The 21,179-nt window shown below is 36.9% G+C and overlaps 1 protein-coding gene across 3 annotated transcripts in view; it reads right to left on the reverse strand.

Annotated features, from left to right (window-relative positions):
- Positions 1 to 221: 221 nt before the first annotated feature.
- Serpini1 (serpin family I member 1) overlaps positions 222 to 21,179 on the reverse strand; it is a 78,380-nt gene continuing 57,422 nt past the window's right edge. For all 3 annotated transcript variants that reach the window (XM_028786774.1, XM_028786772.1, XM_028786773.1), the window contains 4 exons: positions 20,542 to 20,639; positions 4,592 to 4,678; positions 2,141 to 2,230; positions 222 to 1,886 (listed from right to left, as the gene is read on the reverse strand). In XM_028786774.1, coding sequence (XP_028642607.1) covers positions 1,810 to 1,886; positions 2,141 to 2,230; positions 4,592 to 4,678; positions 20,542 to 20,639 — 352 coding nt within the window. In that variant the 3' untranslated portion in view covers positions 222 to 1,809. The remainder of the gene's footprint in view (positions 1,887 to 2,140; positions 2,231 to 4,591; positions 4,679 to 20,541; positions 20,640 to 21,179) is intronic.

The following is a 21,179-nucleotide window of genomic DNA, read 5'->3' on the forward strand; positions in this document are numbered from 1 at the left end:
CACACACACACACACACACACACACACACACACACACACACACACACTAATACTAAATTAGTACAAAGAAAAGCTTGGTGTTGTAAATTATTATTTCTAACTTTTCTACTAGTACAAGAACATTCATTTTCAACTAAGTAACATGTAACTTATATATATTGAAATATTTTAAGATAAAAATTCCAAGTAGTAAAATTCACAGAATTCACAGAAACACATGATTGCATAATGATGTTTATTCTCCTTACAGGCAATACATTTATTTAACTAATGAACATATAGGTATAGCCATATATGTCATATTAACAAGAAGGATACAGAGATAAAGACTGTTCTTAGCACAGAATGTGAACAGTGAATTAACATCAGGCAACCTAGCTTCATAAATTATAAATAAAACAAGAGCACTACTCTACAGTAACATGAAGATTTATGAATAAACTACAAGTTCTCTGAAAATATAAGCTGTAAAAGAATCAGTGTTAAGTGCTGTGTTCTTGGATAGTCATAAATTCTTTCATGGCAATTGCCTATAAATGTCTCCATATTTTTAACGACTGTATTTCAAGTGTTATAATATACAGAAGAAACTTATATTTATCTATAGTACATACTAGTAATATTTTGGAATCACACCAGTGCTTGACAAGGGCATTGTATTATTAGTGTAGATTATCTCCTGCCTTCACCCTGATCTCTCTAATCTTAATCTGTCAAAATGTGATGTTGACTATAAGTAAAATTTTGCAACCCAAGTGACAAACAGCAAAGGCTATGGTCAAATATCTGTGGCATCATTTGGATGTCAGAAATGTTAGAAAGCTTTGGTACCCACTCTACCTTAAACATCCTGGATAAGAACTTATATTTGTAATAAGTGACCAGGTGTCAACAGGACATACTAAGTTTAAGAAGCATGGATTCCATATGATACATGTGCCAGTGATATTTTTATAATGTAATTACATCTATTTTTCTGGTACATCAGTGTACCACTTGATGCCTTTCTTGGGTATAGCAAAGAGAATGTGCAACTCTGTAAATTCATCTTTGTTTGAACATCAAAAAAATCACTAAAATTTAAATGGTACATGGGAATTCCTCCATGGGGGTCTCTTGATGTCATCCAGAATAGCTAATTAGATATCTGAGCTTGTTTTCAGAGTCATGTGGCATTCTGATTCACAGTAAACTTTTAACAATAAATCAAAGAGGTATACTTTAATAATTTAAAAATATAATACTACAGTATACATAAAGTCAGTAATGTCTATGGGTGTTACATACTCCACTTTTTCTCCTAAATCTTAAATCATGGGGCTTTATTGTAAATGACAATCTCAATGTCTGTGGCCTATTTGCCTCCCCTTCACAGTATTGCTTATTATATACATGTATGTTGCTCACTTTGGTGTTGATTCTGCAAGATTATGAAGAAATTCAGAAACAACAGTTTCTACATTTTGTAGGATTATTTTACTACAATTCTTAAACAACATAGTTTTCAAATCTCAGATACAGTATTGTGTAGACTACAGCTACCTCTAAAATGAAAAAAGGTGTTCACATTTTCAATATATACTTTTATTTTCAACAACAGCACAACAGACACAATGACACGATGGGACCATAATCTTTATACTGATCACATTTTTTTACAGGATAACTTATAGGTCACATGGATTACTACTATCCAGAACTACTTTAAATATTTCCTTAAGTAATACTGTAAAACAAAAATCCTAAATATATACCACTTGCAAACATAATGTGCTTGTAACTGCTTTCTTTGTACTCAAATGTCATCACCTAAAGTTCCTCAAAGTCATGGCCACTTGTGTTCATTGTTTCAGGGTGCATGACTCGTCCCATGAATAAGATTGTACCTGGATTGGTTTGGAAATGAACAGAAGAGGAGAGTAAAGAAAAACATGAGACATATATTTCCTGGAAGCAATGTTTAAAAAAGTATATATATATATATATATATATATATATATATATATATATATATAATTTTGATTTTTAAAAGCATAAGAACATTGGAAACAATCTTAAATCTTAAAAATATGTAGCATTTAAAAATGGACAGCTTCTTTGTGGCTTGGGAAATAATGTTGTATTCACGTAAAACACTCACCAGTTTTCCTGTTCTTGATAAGAAAGAAAAATGGATGGTCAACAATAACCTGAGGGTACAGCACAGCCATCCTGCTAATTGCAATCATTCCTATGGTGCAGAGAGAAAGTAATTACAGGTCTATGGATGTGCAGAGATTCACAAGAATTTTCCAAAAAAAAATTTATGTCTATCCATTTAATCAAAAGGCAACAATCTACAGAAAACAGGGGTTTTAAGACAGAAATGTTTTAAAGGCATTAACATTTTTTCCATTTATTTACTCACTTTACATCCTGATTAAAGACCTTCTCTTCCTCAGTCCTCCCTCACATGGTCCCACCCTCCACCATCCTCTTCTTTACTTTTGAGAAAGGGGAGGCACCCCTGGGTACCAACCTACCCTAGCAAGTCAATTCTCCATATGACTAGGCACATCCTCTGTCACTGAGGCCAGACAAAGGCAGCCCAGTTAGGGACATGGATCCTCAGGTAGATAATAGAGTCACAGGGATAGCCTTCACTCTCATTGTTAGGGGACTCGCATGAAGACCAAGCTTCACATCTGGGGTGTGTGTGTGTGTGTGTGTGTGTGTGTGTGTGTGTGTGTAGAGGGACATCTAGGCCCAGCCTTTGTATGTTCTCTGGTTTGTTTTTCAGTCTCTGGGAGCCCCTTAGGGTCCAGGTTACTTGAATCTGTTTGTCTTGCTGTGGAGTCCCTAACCCCTTCTACTTTCTTAATTCTTCCCCCAGCTCTTCTGCAAAGCGTTAAAATTTACACTTGATGCATTAAAGAAAACAAAACAACCATATATAAGTCATTTATTCCGTCTACATCAACCAAAATAATGGGGTGATTTACTCTCCCTGTTGTAAAAATATTATATTTAATCTAGGACAAGTATTTGTATTTTAATCAAACTTCTTTTTCTATTAAGGGGAAGAATGAAAAAAAAGGATTGTAAATTGAAGGCAGTCTTTAATATTTTCAAGGTATTTCTGTTGTCTGTAGTAAGTGTTCTATGGGATAATAAAGGAAAAGTCAGCAGTAAGAGAAGCAGGCTATTCAGGTTCCTGCTTATTTGCTACAGTCTGCTTTGTTATCTGATAATTTTAATCTCTTTTTTTTTATAAACCAAAGACTGCTTCCTTACCCTCTTGAAAGTATTGTTGTCACTGATGAGGGTAAAAAATAACACCTGACAGTAAGCTAATATATCACTATGTAACAGAAAGCTTTACTAAATTTGACTGTACCTGATTAACATTTAATGGAAGTAATCCTATATCAGTAGAGGAAGCAGGAAATGCAATGGTGAATCATTCTTGGTTATCTTGGGAAATCAGAACCATCAAAATGATCAAGGGTAGAGCTGGGAAGAAGGCCCAGTCAGTAAAGTATCTGCCCCACAACCATGAAGACTTGAGCATCCATGGAAAGATGCAGAAGATACTCTGCATCCATGAAAAAAGCTCAGCATGGTAGAATGGGTTGCATTTTAAATTAGTGCTGGGGAAGTAGAAAGACTCTTTGATTGGGCTGCTAGTCTAACCAAATTGACAAGCTCCAGATTCAGAGACTAAAATTGTCTCAAGAAAATAAGATGGATAGTTATTAAGAAAGACACTTGATGCCCACCTCTGCCATACAAACACCCCATGACATACATACCGATGTCTGCACACATGAACAGGTATCCATCACACACAAAAATAGTAAAGGACAATTAACTATAGTAATCTGGAAATGGAATATGTGTCAATTTAAAAATTGATAACTTGAAATTATTTTCTTAGCCCAGCAGTGGTGGTACACGCCGTTAATCCTAGCACTCTTAGTAGAAGCAGGCTGATTTCTGAATTTCAGGCCAGCCTGCTCTACAGAGGTAACTTCAGGGAAGTCTGTCTGGGCAACACAGATATCCTGTCTCAAAAACAAAACAAAACAAACAAACAAACAAAAAACAAAACAAACAAAAAGCAAAACAAAAAACAAAAAGCAAAACAAAACAACCAAATAAAATTATTTCTTTATTAGTATTACTATTATTATTATTTAAAAGCACTTAAAAGTATTTTTTGTATCTATCAACTCTTATGTGTATGTCTAATTTTTCAAAACAAGCTTTCTACAGACAAAAATTTAGAACTAAATTCCATGAGTAATTAGGAAGGAAAACAATGTTTGAACACACATTAGAATAATAAAAATGTTTATGCAAACATCCCTGCGGGAGGAACTTCTCTTAGAACTGCCACTCAGTAATGCCTCTTTGGAAGGCTAGGTATGGATACATTTCACATTCTATCGAGAACATTCAGGCTGTTTTAACATCTGCTTGACTTCTAACTTGGAACACAGTGGCCTCTTTGGTATTAGATCTGAAAGGGATCTCCATTTCCACCCAAGATTGTTTAGAAATATAAATTTGGAAGAAGTAAAAAGCATCCAGAAAACCACTTAATATCTACCAGAGGCTGCAGCTGCTTCTGACCCTTCTTCATTAACCTCAATGAAGGACTTGTGAACAGCTCTGGAGAGGAACAGCTTGTTCTTATCTAAAAAGAATAAATTAGATCATTAGTGACAGACACAAAGAAATATTTGACACTTAGAGTAAGTGAGTTTGAGAGCTCTGAAAAGCCAAGATACTGATATAAAAAACAAGATGATGGCAGATTTTACTTATGGCACAGGAGGACTAGCAATGGTATGGTTTCAAATTTGCTCTCATTTTATAACTATTGGTTAATTAACCACTTTCTTTTCTTCAGTAATTTCCCAGTGTTTATTTCTCTTTTCTGCACCATTTATTTCCTTTATTTCTAAGGGTAGGAAAGGAAACTCTGCTTTTAATAGTGAACTCAAATGATTTTATAATTCAATGCAAAAATATATTACCTATTGCTCTCTAAGTTGAAATAAGATATATACAATGGAGACTGGTGAAGAACCAGAAACAAAAGTATTCATTTCTTAAACTTAATAATTTTTATAATAATATAGGTGCCATTAACAAGAAAAACTAAAATTGACATCTAGACTGCAGAAATGTGAAAAAGAAAAAATATAACATGGCAGTTGAGTTTGGATTACTGTAGTATCTGAACATTTGACAATATAGTACCCCAGGATCATATTAAGAATACACATTTTTTTAATAAAAGGAAGAATATTTTCCACACTGAATTACCTTTCTCCTTACTTTCAAATTAATGCCATTTGGGTCATATTTATGATCCCTAAACATTCATATACTCAGATCCCATAAGAAAAAGTATATGACCATATTGAAAATAGGGTCTTAAAATGAAGTCATTATAGAGGATTCTGATCAAATATGACTAGTCTCCACTCAACAAGGGGACGTAGAGCTAAGATAGCTACAGAGAAAATTGGAGATGAAATGCTTAGTTTCATGTATCAATTTGTCAAAGCTTTAGTGTTTAGATACTTGATATATTCTGGATGTTCTGTGAGCATATTTTATATGAGAAGTAACATTTCAATTAGTGGATTTTTAATAAAGCAGATTGCTTTCCCATTATGGGTGGGCCTCAGACAATCAGCTGAAGAAGTCATATTAGAACAAAGACAACTCTTCTAAGCAAGGAAGAATTCAGTCAGACAATTGCTTTGCCCTCAACTATAACTTACAATACATGAGTCAATTCTAAAAATAAATCTCTTACCTATCTTCCATCTATCTATCTATCTATCTATCTATCTATCTATCTATCTATCTATCTATCATCTATCTACCATTTATCTATCATCTATCATTTATCTGTCTGTCTATCTATCTATCTATCTATCTATCTATCTATCTATCATCTCCATTGATTTAGCCATCTAACTACGTATCTCCTATAAAATGTAAAATTATCTATAAACACACATATAAAATATATAATGCTTAGGTATATTTATACACACATATGTGCACACACATGTCTTGTGTCTCTGAAGAACCATAACAAATGTACACGTGAAGATAAATAGAGAAGTTGTCATCAATAAGCCAAGGAAGGAGGCTCAGAATATGTCAATCTCCCAATACTTTTTCAAAGGAAAATAGAGGAAGAATGGGGAATGGGGAAGTAGGAGAGAAAATTAGGGGAAGAAGAGTAAGGGGAAACTGTGGTCTGGATGCAATATAAAAGAGTATTATATGTATGTATAAGTATGCATATGTGTGTATATATGTATACATATGTATATACAATATATAAGAGAATATATTTTATAAATGCATATATAATTATATATATACATACGTGTATATGTGATGATTTGTATATGCTTAGCACAGGATGGGGCATTATTTGTAGGTGTGACCTTGTTGGAATAGGTATGGCCTTGTTGGAGTAGGTATAGCACTGTGGGTGTGGGCTTAAGACCCTCATACTATCTGCCTGGAAGCCAGTATTCTGCTAGCGTCCTTCAGATGAAGATGTAGAATTCTCAGCTCTGTCTGTACCATGACTGCCTGGACACTGCCATGCCCCCACCTTGAGGATAATAGACTGAATCTCTGACTTGTAAGCCAGCCTCAATCAAATGTTATTCTTTATAAGACTTGCATTGGTCATGGTGTCTGTTAACAGCAGTAAAACCCTAACTAAGACAGCATATATATAATATGCAAGTTAATATATATATATATATATATGTAAATGTTTACATATATACATAGATACATATATATGGCTCCTACCTTCCCCACAAATGAGAAAATTCTAATGCTATCAAAACTTTTACTTTAGTCTTTTAGCTGGAGAAATAGTGCAAATATAGACTTCTAATTTTTGATAAATCATTTTATTAAAATTAAAATACAATTGCATAACTTTCCCCCTTTCATTTCCTATACCCAATCTTTCAAATTCATGGTATTGTGAAACTTTTGTTATAAAATAACACATATAATGATATAATTATATGTATATAATTATACATATAGTATATATATGTTAATAATAAATATAATATACATATAGCTATAACTATATATTTATATATATAATTATATATTCTTAAATACATAAATAGAATCTACCCAGACTGTATAATGTTACTTGTATAGATGACAGTTCAAGGCTACCACTAGGTATTTGAAACCAACTTGGAAGATCTTCCTTGCAAAGGCTAAGTTGCACAGTCTGTGATATTTTGTTGTAAATAATCTAGGTAACTATAAAACTTCCAGATTTGAGTTCTCAACTCTTCCCCAAGATGAAAACAAAAGAACCATAAAACACCTGCCAAGTACTGGTGAAAAAGGAGAAACCCAGACAGCAGGACAAAGGGTTACTCAAGTGTGTTCTGCTCCACATAGTTCTTCCCATTTCTGCAATTATAGGAGGTCTAAGTTAAAGTTCAGATCAATAACTGGGTTTTTGATATCCAGAACCATTTGTAGAAAGTACAAACATCCAAAGGTTTGGGTAGGTGGCTAGCTGGGCAAATTGCCTACCACAAAAACTTGACCTGAATTCAGATCCCAAGCACCCATTTGAAAAGGCAGCCATGATGGGAACACAGAGCAGGAAGAGCACTGGGCCTTCCTGGCCAGCCAGACTAGCATAGCTAATGAGACAGTGTCTCAAAAATAGTAATATGGAGAATTGATGAAGAAACCTGATGTTGACCTCTGGCCTCTACATACACTTATACAGATGGGTACTTAGAGACTCATGTACAACTGAATACACATGGACACAGACACACACACACAGACACACACACACACACACACACACACACACACACACACAGGCATATAGAAGAAAAACTCACAGTTGATTTGTCATTAGACTGCTGAATAACTTGTAATTAACTCCAACCTGTTTTATATTTTCCTTCAAGTTTTCAAACCACATAATTATCTTCTATACATGAAAAACAATGCTCACTAACATTTTTTGGTATGTCTGGTAAACAACACCTGATTATTCTCAATAATCATCAAGGCATCTAACAATGGCATCTGTGAATATACACCTAATAGGAATTCATCTCCTTAGATTATAGTTAGTAATAATTATCACATTATTAAATAGCCTGTTTCATATATTATGTTCTCCTACAAAAAACATCTGATGACTAAAGGAAAAATAAAATGCAACCAAAATTGATGTGAAACATCAAGTATAATTAGCTCTCTCAAATTCCTTTTGTTTTTATTTAACAAAGCAGGAAATACAAACCATTTGATTAATCAGATATCTTAGTTGGTAATACAAGCACATGAAACCAAAGGGCATGAAATGGATAAACAATTTAGCAGTTAGCTGATAACTGTTTTTGAATTCTGATGTTTTTTCATTGTTAGATAATGGAAGGTTATGAATCAAGACAATTATGGCCCTGAATTCAAGAGCAATAGAACCCAGGTCCTCAGGGCAATGATGCCCACCTTAACAGCTGAGCCCCACTCAAATACTTTAAACAAAAACACAGAATGATAGTTCAGACATATCATCTTACAGAGAGAAAACTGCCTGCACTAGCTCTTAGATCTATCCTAACATATACATTAGACACCTGGAAATATGGAAAACATGACCCCTTTCCATATGGCCTGTGTCCAAGTGTTGGAGGGATAGGGGAAGGATGATCGATGGACAGTAACTTACAATTAAATAGGAGTTATAGTTGTTAACTGTAGGTGATAAGATCCTGTGTATTTCTACACTAAAGCATGTCCAAATGTTTGTTGTAGTAGTAGCTGTTGTTTATATTTTTACCAAAAAAAAAATGAATAAATGTTTAAGGAGATAGATGTGTTTCACCTGATTTCATCACCAGTCAGGAGCCACTCAAATAGCCCAGATGAGTCTAATGACTTGAATTTACTACCTGGAACTCACATAAAGAAGAGAAGTGGCCCCACAAAGTTGTTCACCACCATGCCATGTACACCATGCATTAGCACATATGTGCACACCAATAATAATAAATGACTAATTTTGAAAAGACCTTAGAGTTGGCAAGACTGCACAGTGGGTAAAGGCACTTGCCCCACAAGCCTGATGACCCTAGTTCAATTCCTAGGACTCACATGATGGAAGGAGAAACCTGACACACAAGTTGTCCCCTGTCTTTCTTATGTGTGCTGTGACATGTGCATGCCCTCCCCATATAAGTAAATAAATGTCATTTAGAATTTTAAATTTTTAAAATAGTAAAAGGCCCATGTGTGTATGTGAAATTTTACATGGTACAAGATCAAAATGAAATTTTTCTATTATTTATGTCAGCTAAAAAATCCAAACTTTAAATTAAACACAGTAGTGACATATATAAGTCACCATTTCCTGAGTTGCAGTGGCTGTCACAATATATCAGAGCAAGGGGATGGGAAGGCTGCACAGCTTGCACTATTCACAGGGAATGCAAACTGATTTATACCAGTACCATACTGCCATCTCCTCCCCTCTGCCTATCTGCCTGCTGCCTCATCCTTAGGGTTATTTCATACGTGCATATATCCCAGAACCTCCACAGGCAGTCTCTCTATATTCATATTCACATTCATTCCATATTCTGTCCTGAACTCTGTGCTTCCAATCATCTGAGTTAAAAAAAGTTCCATCTTCACTCCTGGTTCCTTTCCCCACATCCTCCTTGGCCTTTGTCCTCCAAAGGCTCAGATTCTACCCAGGGGAAACTTTTCTTGGTTTCCTTTGATTACTGTATCTTTAAATTACATGGACCATTCTTTTCCCATGGATGCAGAAACTGATTCTATGAAGCCTTTCTAATATATTATATCTGCATTAATGTCTGTCTTCTCCTGGACTGCCACCTTCTTTAAGGCAATGGCTATGTCATTCATCCGAACACTCCTAGTGTCTAGCATATGGATGGGTCTGAAAAGTGATCTCCTGAATAGAGGGAGTGTTTCTGCTGATGGGTCATTTTCTAGTATTAACCCAGCACACTATACTGCACAAGATTCAGCAATTGTTTAATGAAAGGTCTTAGTTCTTTCATAATGTGAGACTGTCGGGGTGCTAACTTTTTTTTTGACAACACATGGACACCATTACTAAAGTTCCACTCACAATTATGCCTATAAGGTTTATTTTTATTATAAATTGCATCATATTAATACAAACTAAAAGTTCCAAGAGAAGAGCAATAAGTCACATGCTTCTAAAGACCTAAAAATTGGATCAAATTTAAAAATAAGGCTAATATGAAACCTAGGGGGTAGGAATGTGTGTGGGGTCCTCTAGAGACCTGGGAGGTGAGAGACTCTCAGGACTCAAAGTGAGGGACCTTAGATGAAATGATGAAATGCCCAATGGTTGGCAGAGGGAACTTGTAGAGTCCACCTCGAATAGAAAGACAGTGTATCAAGTGGAGAGATGGGGTTGTCATCCCACACTCAAAAACTATGACCCAGAATTGTTTCTGTCTAAAAGAACTATAGGGACAAACATGGAGAAGAGACTGTGGGAAAGGAAGTACAATGACAGGCCCAACTTGGGATTCATCTCAAGGGGAGTCTCCAAGGCCTGACACTATTACTGATGCTATGACATGCTTACAGACAGGAGCCTAGCATGACTGTCCTCTGAGAGGCCCAAAAAGCAGCTGACTGAGACAGAAGCAGATACTTACATCCAACCAATGAACTGAAGTTGGGGACCTCTGTGATTGAATTAGGGAAAGGCTGGAATAAGCTAAGGAGGAGGGCAACCCCATAGGAAGACCAGCAGTCTCAACTAATGTGGACCCCTGAGATCTCTCAGACACTGAGCCACCAACGAGGCAGCATACACCAGCTGATATGAGGCCTCCAACACACATACAGCAGAGGACTACAGGGTCTTGGTTCAGTCAGAGAAGATGTGCCTAACCCTTGAGAGATTTGAGGCCTAAAGGAATGGGGAGGCCTGGAAGGCGTTGGGGGTGGGGGCATCCTCTTGGAGGAATGGGATGTAGAACTGTGAGAAGGCAGCCTGGGTATGGGAGTAACAACTTAGACTTGATCCTGTGACATTATATCACAATAAGGAGCCCTCTGTCCTTCTAGGACATATGACACTCAAGGGACAGCATCTCTCCTGTTCTATTCATCTCACCTACATCTAGCACACTGCCACATACCAGTCATGCCCTCAGATATATGATGCATTTAATTAGAATACAAGGAGGATTGAAGAATTTTTTACTGTGATTTTTTTTCAGCAAGCAAAGCAAATGGATATTATTTTGTGGGAATGCATGTGTATGTTCATGTGGGTATAAGTGTTTGTATGGATATACATGTATGCACATAAACATCAGGGCTCAACCTTGGGTATTGACCCCCAAGAGCTATATATCTTATTTTAGGAGACAAGGTCTCTTAGTGGCTTGGAGCTCACTAATTAGTCTAGTCTGGCTAGCCAGAGAGCCCTTGGGATCTAGCTCCTATTCCTACCGCCTTAGCACTGCCAGTCTGGCTTTTTAACGTACATTCTAGGGATTGAATTTAGGTTCCCATACTTACATGTCAAAGCCTGCTATCTCCCAAGTCTACAAATTTCAGTTTCTTTTCTTTCTTTCTTTTAAAACTTGTTTCTTTTTAATGTCACCACATGGGCCCCAAACAGACTTCTCTTCTGGCCACTGCAGGTACTGCTGTTCAAAGGTTTGGTTGGTTCTACTTTTTTCCAGGCTGCCAGGACCCAGATATTTTGCAATGGATAAGTGGGGAAAAGCCAGTAAACCCTAGGCTAGCAGAGAGGAGCTGAGCAGAAAAACCAAACCCTCCTGAAGAAAGCAGGACAAAGTACTAAGATATCCATTCAGTAGTTGAGCTAATATTTATTGAGCAAGCATTTCATTTGTCTTATTGTATAGGGCACTGAGACTCTGAGCATCTGAGGATCATATCCTGCTGGCAGGGTAGCCATAATGCAAGTGTTCCTTCCTCTACTTCCTTTGTGGCACTGTTTCTCAATACAGTCAATTTAAACAGACTTATGCATCACTAAGGGCAGGCTTTAAATAACAAATGGAGTTATCATAGCAGAACTCTAGAAAAAAGTGCCTCAAGGCACTCCTATTTTTAGTATCAGCAGCACCCATAAAACTTTAGAAACATTTCCCAGAGTCTGACTTCTAGATGGGAACAATGTTTGTTTTCATTCAGATTTTGTTCCAGATGCAGAAATTATTTACTCTTTATTCATTCATATTCTGAGTAGCTACTATATACACTAGCATACTATAGACACTTAGCAGCCCCGTCCTTAAAAAGGCATGTGGGCATAAATAAAAGAACACTAATAAAACAAATCCACAAATGACCATGATTTCCAGATGCGGTTCATATACTTGGGCAAACAATGTTAAGACAGAATGTTGTAGGTGAGAGGGGCAATAGGGAACATCTACTTAGAAGTGTGTTAGATAAGGAAAGATGGGAGGGTACATAGGACCTGAGGCCAAGAGAACATAAAGGAATAAGCCAGGTGAAGACCCGAAGTTGGAGGTAACAGATTCAAACTGAGCATGTTTAGGTTTGAATATGGGAAGCAGACAGAATGGGGAACAGGGAGAAGCAGCCTCACAGAAATCCAGGCAGCATCCATTAGGAGGCTCCCTACACTTCTTCACTTATCTTCCATGCTATGCCGGCACCATGCTGATCTCAGAAGAAAGAATGACCTTTCTCACACAGTCCCAAGCTTTGAAACAGCTTGCAGCTCTGGGGCAAGTGTATAAACAAGACAGTACAAGTGAAAGGTGAAACATGGTGACAGATTTAGGTGTGAAGCCCGACCAGGTTCCAGGTGAAGAGAAGGAAACTGCCTAGGAAGAGAGAGAGGGATGCCAGACAAGGGTGACAGCTGGGATGGTTCTGGAAGAATAAGCAGAAGAGTCAAAGAGAAAGAGGCAAGGTCACTCGACACAGTACTGCAATTACAAATCGAGAGAAATAGCAGCAATGACTGAAAGGTCTCCAGGCAGTGTGGACTAGGAGGAAGCAGGAAAGCAGCAGAGAAACTGTTTCGTGTTATGAGTTTTGATCATGATGTCAGAGTGCCAGGACTTTGTCCAGAAATAGTGGCATACATTTGCTTTGAGTTTAGAAGACACTGGTGAAAAGATAATTAAAACGAGCAAAAAGATCACATTCACTTTTACAATGGTCAGGTAAAAATGTAGGAATAGAAGTCGAGTTGTGGCAATGAAAGAGGAACAAGCCCTCTGGCTTACAATACAAAAAGAAAGAGGAAGAGGGGGAAGGATACAGGAGCTGGGCCAGCATCAATCTACAGTGCTTGCGTTTGACCTGAATATGCCTTTCACTGTGTCTTTTCAAGTCCTTTATTTTATTGGCTTCTTTATTAAAGCTTGTACTTTATGCTGAAGGATTTAGTAGTCTCTTTTTCTGGCCCTGTATACCATCCAAGAAGATTACCTATTAATCCAAATGTCATTCATTTCTATTATAAAAATAGCCCTCCTCTATACAAGGATTCTCGCTGCAACTATCTGAGCATTTTAAATGGAGCCTGAGAAGAAAATGATTCTCAGTACTGAGCATTCCATGTTTATTGTATGAGTCTTTACTGTGTTTCATGTTAATGGAATTTATCATCGGAAGCAATGGATATCAAATTGAGATGAAGAAGTCAACATAATGAATATTGAACAGCCTACCTCATTCACATCTGCATCCATTGAATACTGAGTAAGTTAAATTGATGGGGACTGAGGAAATGTGTGTCACAATCAATCTTTGGGACATTTATATTCTACCTGGAATACCTGGGATATTAAATGCATAAGTAACATACATATCAAATAAGAAGTGTGATGTACAGCAAAAAGGAACATAAAATACTAGGGACTTAATGAGTGACTGCTTCTAGCTGATGTAATCTCAGTGGCTTGAGGATATTTGGGCTATCTGGGGGTGAGAGTCAATTCAAATGGAAGAGATTTCCCATATGTGAGGACCTGGGGAGATAGGAGATGCAGAACACATGTTCAGAATCACCAGAACATAGGCTAACTAGAACTTGGGAGGAAGGTGTGAGAATTTTTTGTGGAACAGGCAATAGCAACCACAAAGAAAAGGTTTTGAGCTGGTGCTTAAATGACCTGAGAGTGAGTGTTAAGGTGATTAATCTTGGCAACGGAAGATTGGAGAGAGAGAGGAAACCATTTAGCAGGTTATTGAAGTAGCCTAAGGCAGCAGTAATAAGCATCCAAACAAGAGTGGATTGAAAGGGATAAAAATGTAGGAGCCTCCACCAGGAGCTTAGTAAAAGATTTCAAGTCATTTGGCTTCTCCTGATGCAAAAGGGGATGACATAGATTGCTTGTTTACCTTTTCATCTGCAATTTAAGAATCTTTCATTTTACAATGATGGATGGTTCTTTGAATGTTATCAAATTTACAGGTTGACTATACTATTAACTTGTTTAGTTTTCTAAATATTAAATAAAATTTTTGTTGACAAAGTAACACATGTACAAGATAATATTACAAACAGTACTAAGATCTGTAAGAAATAAATATTTTAGGTGGGTTAGATGGTTCTTTGGGTAAAGTGCATGTCATAAAATCGTGTGGACCTGAGTTCTGAACCCTAGTTCTCACATGAAAAAGCCAAGTGTGGCACAATACACCACCATCCGAGCTCTAAGAAGAAACAGATGGATGCCAGAGGCTCACTGGACAGCCAGTCTAGACAAAATGACAATGACTAGATTCAGTGAGAGATTCTTTCTTAAAAGAAAATGGAGAGGAAAAGAGGAAGATACCCAAGGTTCTTTTAGTACCTACATATTTACATGGGAATGCTTACCAACACACCACTCAATCACACACACACACACACACACACACACACACACACACACACACACACCATACCCTATCACACATGTATATAGGTAAAAATAACAATGATTGAACACTCTTCTCCCACCTGGGAACATATAGCCCTATTCTAGAGCCAAGAGATGTTGTTATTTTCTAAATTGCTCAGAAATATTCTCAGCATTCAAATATTTCTTTCTATTCATCTATACTTATTTTTTTCAGTCTTTTGCAAGATGTCTTAATTGACTTTTGATTTATTTTCTTCTTTTCCCCCATTGTGATTGCTCTACTCCATGATTTCCCATACTCTGGTCAATGGTGACATTAAGGATTGGGAAGTTAGTCAATGTGGGAGTTTGTGCTGTGCATTGTAGATGCTTGGAGAAATCACTGGCCTCTAGGATTGTTTCCTATCGTGATGGACAAGATAGTCTTGATCTATTGCTGATTCTTCTCTGAGTTTGATGTGTAAAGGACACTTGACTTTTTCAGAACCTGTGTTCTGAGAAAACATTTCTCTCAATCATTCTCATATTAAATTAGAGTACTATGTCTTCCCCCCACCACCACCCATAAGCCTTCCAAACTTTGGAGTCAGAGACATAAATCAGTGGCTAGGAGCACTAACTCCTTTCCATAGATTTGATTCCTAGCACCAACATGGTAGCTAACAACTTTCTGTAACTCTAGCCACAGAAGATCTGCTACTTTCTTATGGCCTTGGTGGGCACTGCACCCATGTGATACACAAATATATTTTCAAGCTATATACCATTATAAAAATAAACAAATAAAATAAACAAATATAAGCTTTAAAACTCGTTCATGCTTCTTTCTCTGGATCAGATAAGATTTTCTTAAATTTATAGTATGGTACTTATATGTTTGTCCTCACTAGCAGCTGTTTTATGAAAATAAGAGATACAGCATGAAATTTCATCCATATTATATATCATTAACAACCCCATAAACCTTAGGACAGTAGAAAGTATTAACTAACCACATGCAAATATTTTTATTGAGTCCTTTTGAGGGTCAGTAAGAATCTCTACCTACTGATGCTTGATTTTTGACCAAGAAGCGAAACCATACAATAGAAAAAAGAAAGCTTCTTCAACAAATTGTGCTGGTCTAACTGGATGTCTACATGTAGAAGAATGCAATAAGATCCATATTTATTACCCTGCACAAAACTCAAATGGATCAGGGACCCCAGTGTAAAACTGGATATACTAAATCTAATAGAACAGAAAGTCAGAATACCCTTGAATTCATTAGCACACCAGAATATCAGTGGTTCAGGCTCTAAGATGAACAAATGATAAATGGGATCTCATGAAACTAAAAAGCTTCCATAAGGCCAAAGACACTGTCAATTGACCAAAACAGCAGTCTACATATTGGAAAAAAATCTTCACCAATCCTACATCTGAAAGAAGGCTAATATCCAAAATATATAAAGAACTTAAGATACCAACAAACCAAATAACCAAATTATAAATGGGATACAGAGATAAACAGAGAATTTTCAACAGAAGAATCTCAAATGGCTGAGAAGCATTTAAAGAATTGTTGAACATCCTTAGTCACCTGGGAAATACATATCAAAATAACCATGGGATGCCATCTTACACTTATCAGAATGGCTATGGTGAAAACTCAAGTGATAATACATGTTTTCCAGGATGTGGAACAAGGGGAACACGCTTTCAGTGTTGGTGGGAATGAAGATTTGTTCAACTACTGGGAAATCAATCAGGTGGTTTGTCAGAAAATTGAAAAAAGTTCTATCTGAAGACCCAGCCATACCACTCCTGTATACCCAAAAGATGCTCCACCATACCACGAGGACACATGTTCCACTATGTTTACAGCAGCTTTATTCGTAATTGCCAGAAACTGGTAACAACCCAGATGTCCCTCAACCAAAGAATGGATATAGAAAATGTGGTTCATTTATACAATGGAAAACTATCCCACTATTAAAAACAAGGACATCATGAATTTTGCAGGCAAATGGATAGGATAGACCTTGAGAATATAATCCTGAGTGAGGTAACCCATAAGGACATGCATGGTTCTTACAAGTGGATATTATCAAAGTGGTACAGGATACCTATGCTGCAATCCATAGGCCCCAAAATGCTAAACAAGAAGGAAAGCCCAAACAGGGATGCTTGAATTTCACTTAGAAGAAGGAATAAAATAGTCATAGGAGTCAGATAGAAGGAAACTAGGTGGGTGGGGTGATTGGGAGTGACTGGGAGTTCAGTAACAGGTTTGGGGAGAGACAGGAGAGAAGGACAGAGGGCCAGGAGAGTGAATAGGTATCTGTAACTGGTGAGAGTTGCAGAAGTAGGGGGTTTTTCTAGGACTTGCCAGAGACCTGAGATGGAGGGAGGGGCCCTCAGGAGTCTATAGGGGTGACTTTACATGAGACTCCTAGCAGTGGGAATACAGAACCTCAAGTATTGTTTCCAGACAGGACCCCAATTAAGGGATAAGCACACCAACCTACCCACCAAACATCAGCCCAAAATTTGTTTTGTCTCCAAGAAGTACAGGAACAAAGTTATAGCAGAGATTGTCTAACCAACCTGAGACCTATCCCATGGAGAAGCACCAATCCCTGACACTATTAATGGTACTCTGCTACTCCTGCAGACAGGAGCCTAGCATAACTGTCTTCTGAGAAGCTTCATCCAGCAGCTGACTGAAGCAGATACAAAGACCCATAGCTAAACATTAGACAGATCTCACAGAATCTTATGTAAGAGTTTGGGAGAACGATTGAGGGCCCCTGAGGGGATAGGAACTCTACTGGAAGGTCAATAGAGTCAACTAACCCAGATCCTTAAGGACTCTCAGAGACCGAACCACCAACCAAAAAGAGCATACACAGGATAGACCTAGGACTGCGGCACATATGTAGCAAACATATGGGTCTCCCAACAACAGGAGCAGGGGCTGCCTGCATGTCTGTAGATCCAGTTCCCCTAACTGGGCTGCCCTATCAGGTCTAGTGGGAGAAGATACACCTAGCCTTGAAGAGAAAGGGGCCTCCATCTTCACAAAGAAGGGGATGGGGTTTGGGAGGAGGATCGTGAGGAGGGGACCAGGAGGAGGGGAACAGTAATTGGAATGTAAAGTGAATAAATAAATTAAATAATGGAAAAAATCTCATCTATTTCATGTAGATTACAATCTTACATCTAAAATGTAGAAGAATTACAGAATCCCTACCCATCAAGGTTTCCCTATTATTTGGAGAGATGAAAAATCAGTCATCTTAAAAGAATTTGAACTATGTAAAGCAGACCATGTGGTACCCAAATAAACAAAACCAAGAAACACCACTGAAATTGGAAGGGGCAGAGGCAAACAAATGAATGGTTCCTGGATTAATGAAAGAGAGTGGGAAAGGAAGGCAGAGGAGAAAGGAAGGGAGGAGTAAGGGGAAAGAGAGAGGGAGAAAGGAGGGAAAGGAAGGCGGAGGAGAAAGGAAGGGAGGAGTAAGGGGAAAGAGAGAGGGAGAAAGGAGGAGGAGTTGGGGTGGAGGCATGCCACTGTTTTATCAAACTACTCATTCAACAGTCAAAGAATTCTCACTGCAAATTGTGAGAGGTTTGCTTCAGAGGCATTCAAGCAACCCAAAGCCTAAGCAGGGTGCTGTTCAGTATTACTAGTGCTGGTCCTGTTGGTAACTGACTTCCCAAGAACTGTAGATGCACCCTAACAGCCTGGATCCCTTCTTCCCTCAACCTGTTTTAGTCTCAGCAAACACTTACTGTGTTCCAACTCTTTCTAATAGGTTTGATCAAATGACTAGTCATTTTGCATACAGATGATTAAAAAACTCTCTGGAAGATTTTAGTTTTATTCTAAATCCACAAGCCATCATAACAAACATTTATGGTTCACATCTCTGTCATAGTAAAAGCAACAAAATATTACCTTATGAACCTAAATATGTCTAAAATTATTAGTCACACTGACCACAGTGATTGACTTGCCTTAGTAGAGCTAACCTCTCAGTGATAGCACGTGTTATATTTGGGTAATATATCTGCCTGAATGCTTGAGAGAGTGAGGAATCACTGTTAAAAAAAAGCAGAATGTAATTATCCAGTGGGAACTCAGCCAGTAGAGTAAGATAAATGTTCTAAATTTACAAGGAAGAAGGCATTAGGACTTTACACTACGCTTCAGCTATGAATATATTCCTGACTCAGGTACAAAGATACCATATGATTGTTCAAATCTCCACTAGTCTGACCTTCCTAACTATGCCAATGAGTTGCTTACAGCTCTAGGAATTGGGACATGAACCATGATGACATTTACTAAAGGAAAACAGATCTGTCTTGTGTAGACATGTATCTATATTGTATAGTCATCTGTACAGTAGGCTCGTAGAGAATGTCTGTTGGTGCTTACAGTGCCAAGCTCCCTGAATGAGAAGTAGAAGTTGCATTGCCAAATATATCAGAACTATATGAGGTCACTATTAGAGGCTGAGTGATGCTTAAAGAAAATTCTTGGAAGGATAGGATTTTTGAACCCTATGATTCATCCTCTCTCTCTCTCTCTCTCTCTCTCTCTCTCTCTCTCTCTCCACACAGTACATGTACATGAGAATATGCATTCAAATATGTACCTGTGAAAACAATTTCTGAAATGGAGAATATATTTTTTCAGAACTCAGCAGAGGCATAGAAGCTGGAATTTCATGCAGATGGCTTATTTAGGAAAGTAAAATTAAATTATTTCCTTAACACAGAAATGGATGAGGAAGATCCCACAGCTTCACACTCTAGTGGGAGTACTGGGCTTAACTACATTGACTGTAAAGAGGCCTTACAAGTTTATTTTCCTTCGTCTTAAAGTGTATTTGTCTTGTGATATCAAAAAAACTGGATTTTTTATTTCTATTGTAACAGAAAATTAGAAAGTCATATAAACTTATTGTTGCCTTTATCAATAGAAATTTTATGTTAATTGCATAAAACTATATCTAAAGTTATTGAATGAGCATAAATGCTTTAATGTCACCAGTATTTTAATTTCATTCTCCAATAATTTACAAGGTATATATTTATTTTCTAGTATACTTTATAATAACTTTCAAAAAACATTTTTAAAAACATTTACTGGAGACTTAGGAAATGTTTTTCATCTCACTGAGTAGTTTTTCTTCTGTTTAAAAAAATCTTTGGTCTATTTCTTACAACAAGAGGTATAAATTCATCTTTCCTATGTAACTTATTCTAGTAATATATTTATTTATTCAATTAGCATACTTATTTATTATTTATTCTATAAGATTTTTATTAGACAAAATGGAGAATATGAAGACATATAAACAAAGAGCTCTGGAAAGCTATCTACTAAAATGGCTCACATCAGGATATATGAAGTGCTATAGCTATATCTACAGCTTTTATGAGTAAATATGCCGTTTGCTCCATTTATTTGATAAGTTATAATTATATATTAAAAAAATTCATGAGAAATGATTGACAGATCATCATTATTTTGAAGAGCTTTTTATGAATAACAGTTTAAATGATATTTATTTCTTACCTGACATAGCAGTCAAATTTGCATGTTTGATGAAAATTTCAGTGACCCCAAGGGCTTTCAAGGTATCTTTTAAATCAATTTCCTGTTCCACGGTGAACCTTGGAGAAGATACAGGAAGAAAATATTTAGTTTCAGCATCATCTTACCTGGAACAAGGATAAATGCTAGGCATGCTGATGAGAAAAGTGTATTTTATAGTGTATATATTATGGTAAAACTGACTTGACTGAAAGAAGTACATGACTATGCTTATTAAAACAGGGAGTCACAATTGGAAGAGACTAGTTCTTCCTTTGCAAGTGGGTACCAGTTACACAGATAGCTTGTTGGATAGGTATGAGAACCTATGTTTATTCTCCCTCTCAACTGTGGGACTCCATCTGGATTGAACATATACACGTCATGATTGACACTAAAAAAACTTGAATTCAATGATTTTTTTTTGTAGAACTTTGGCTCATCTTCTTTTGTTTGAACCTTTTTTATCTTATTAGTCTCCTGCTTTTAATTTCTGGGGAGAGGTGAGAAAGAAAGGAAAGGGAGATTCTTGATTTTGTTTGATTGAATTTTAAAGAGAAAGAGGATTGGGTTGTGTAAATGGAGGGATGAAGAGAATCTAGAAAGAATCGGGGGAGGGG

Source organism: Grammomys surdaster, unplaced genomic scaffold (genome assembly GCF_004785775.1).
Source record: "Grammomys surdaster isolate TR1022 unplaced genomic scaffold, NIH_TR_1.0 125580, whole genome shotgun sequence".
NCBI classification, from domain to species: domain Eukaryota; kingdom Metazoa; phylum Chordata; class Mammalia; order Rodentia; family Muridae; genus Grammomys; species Grammomys surdaster.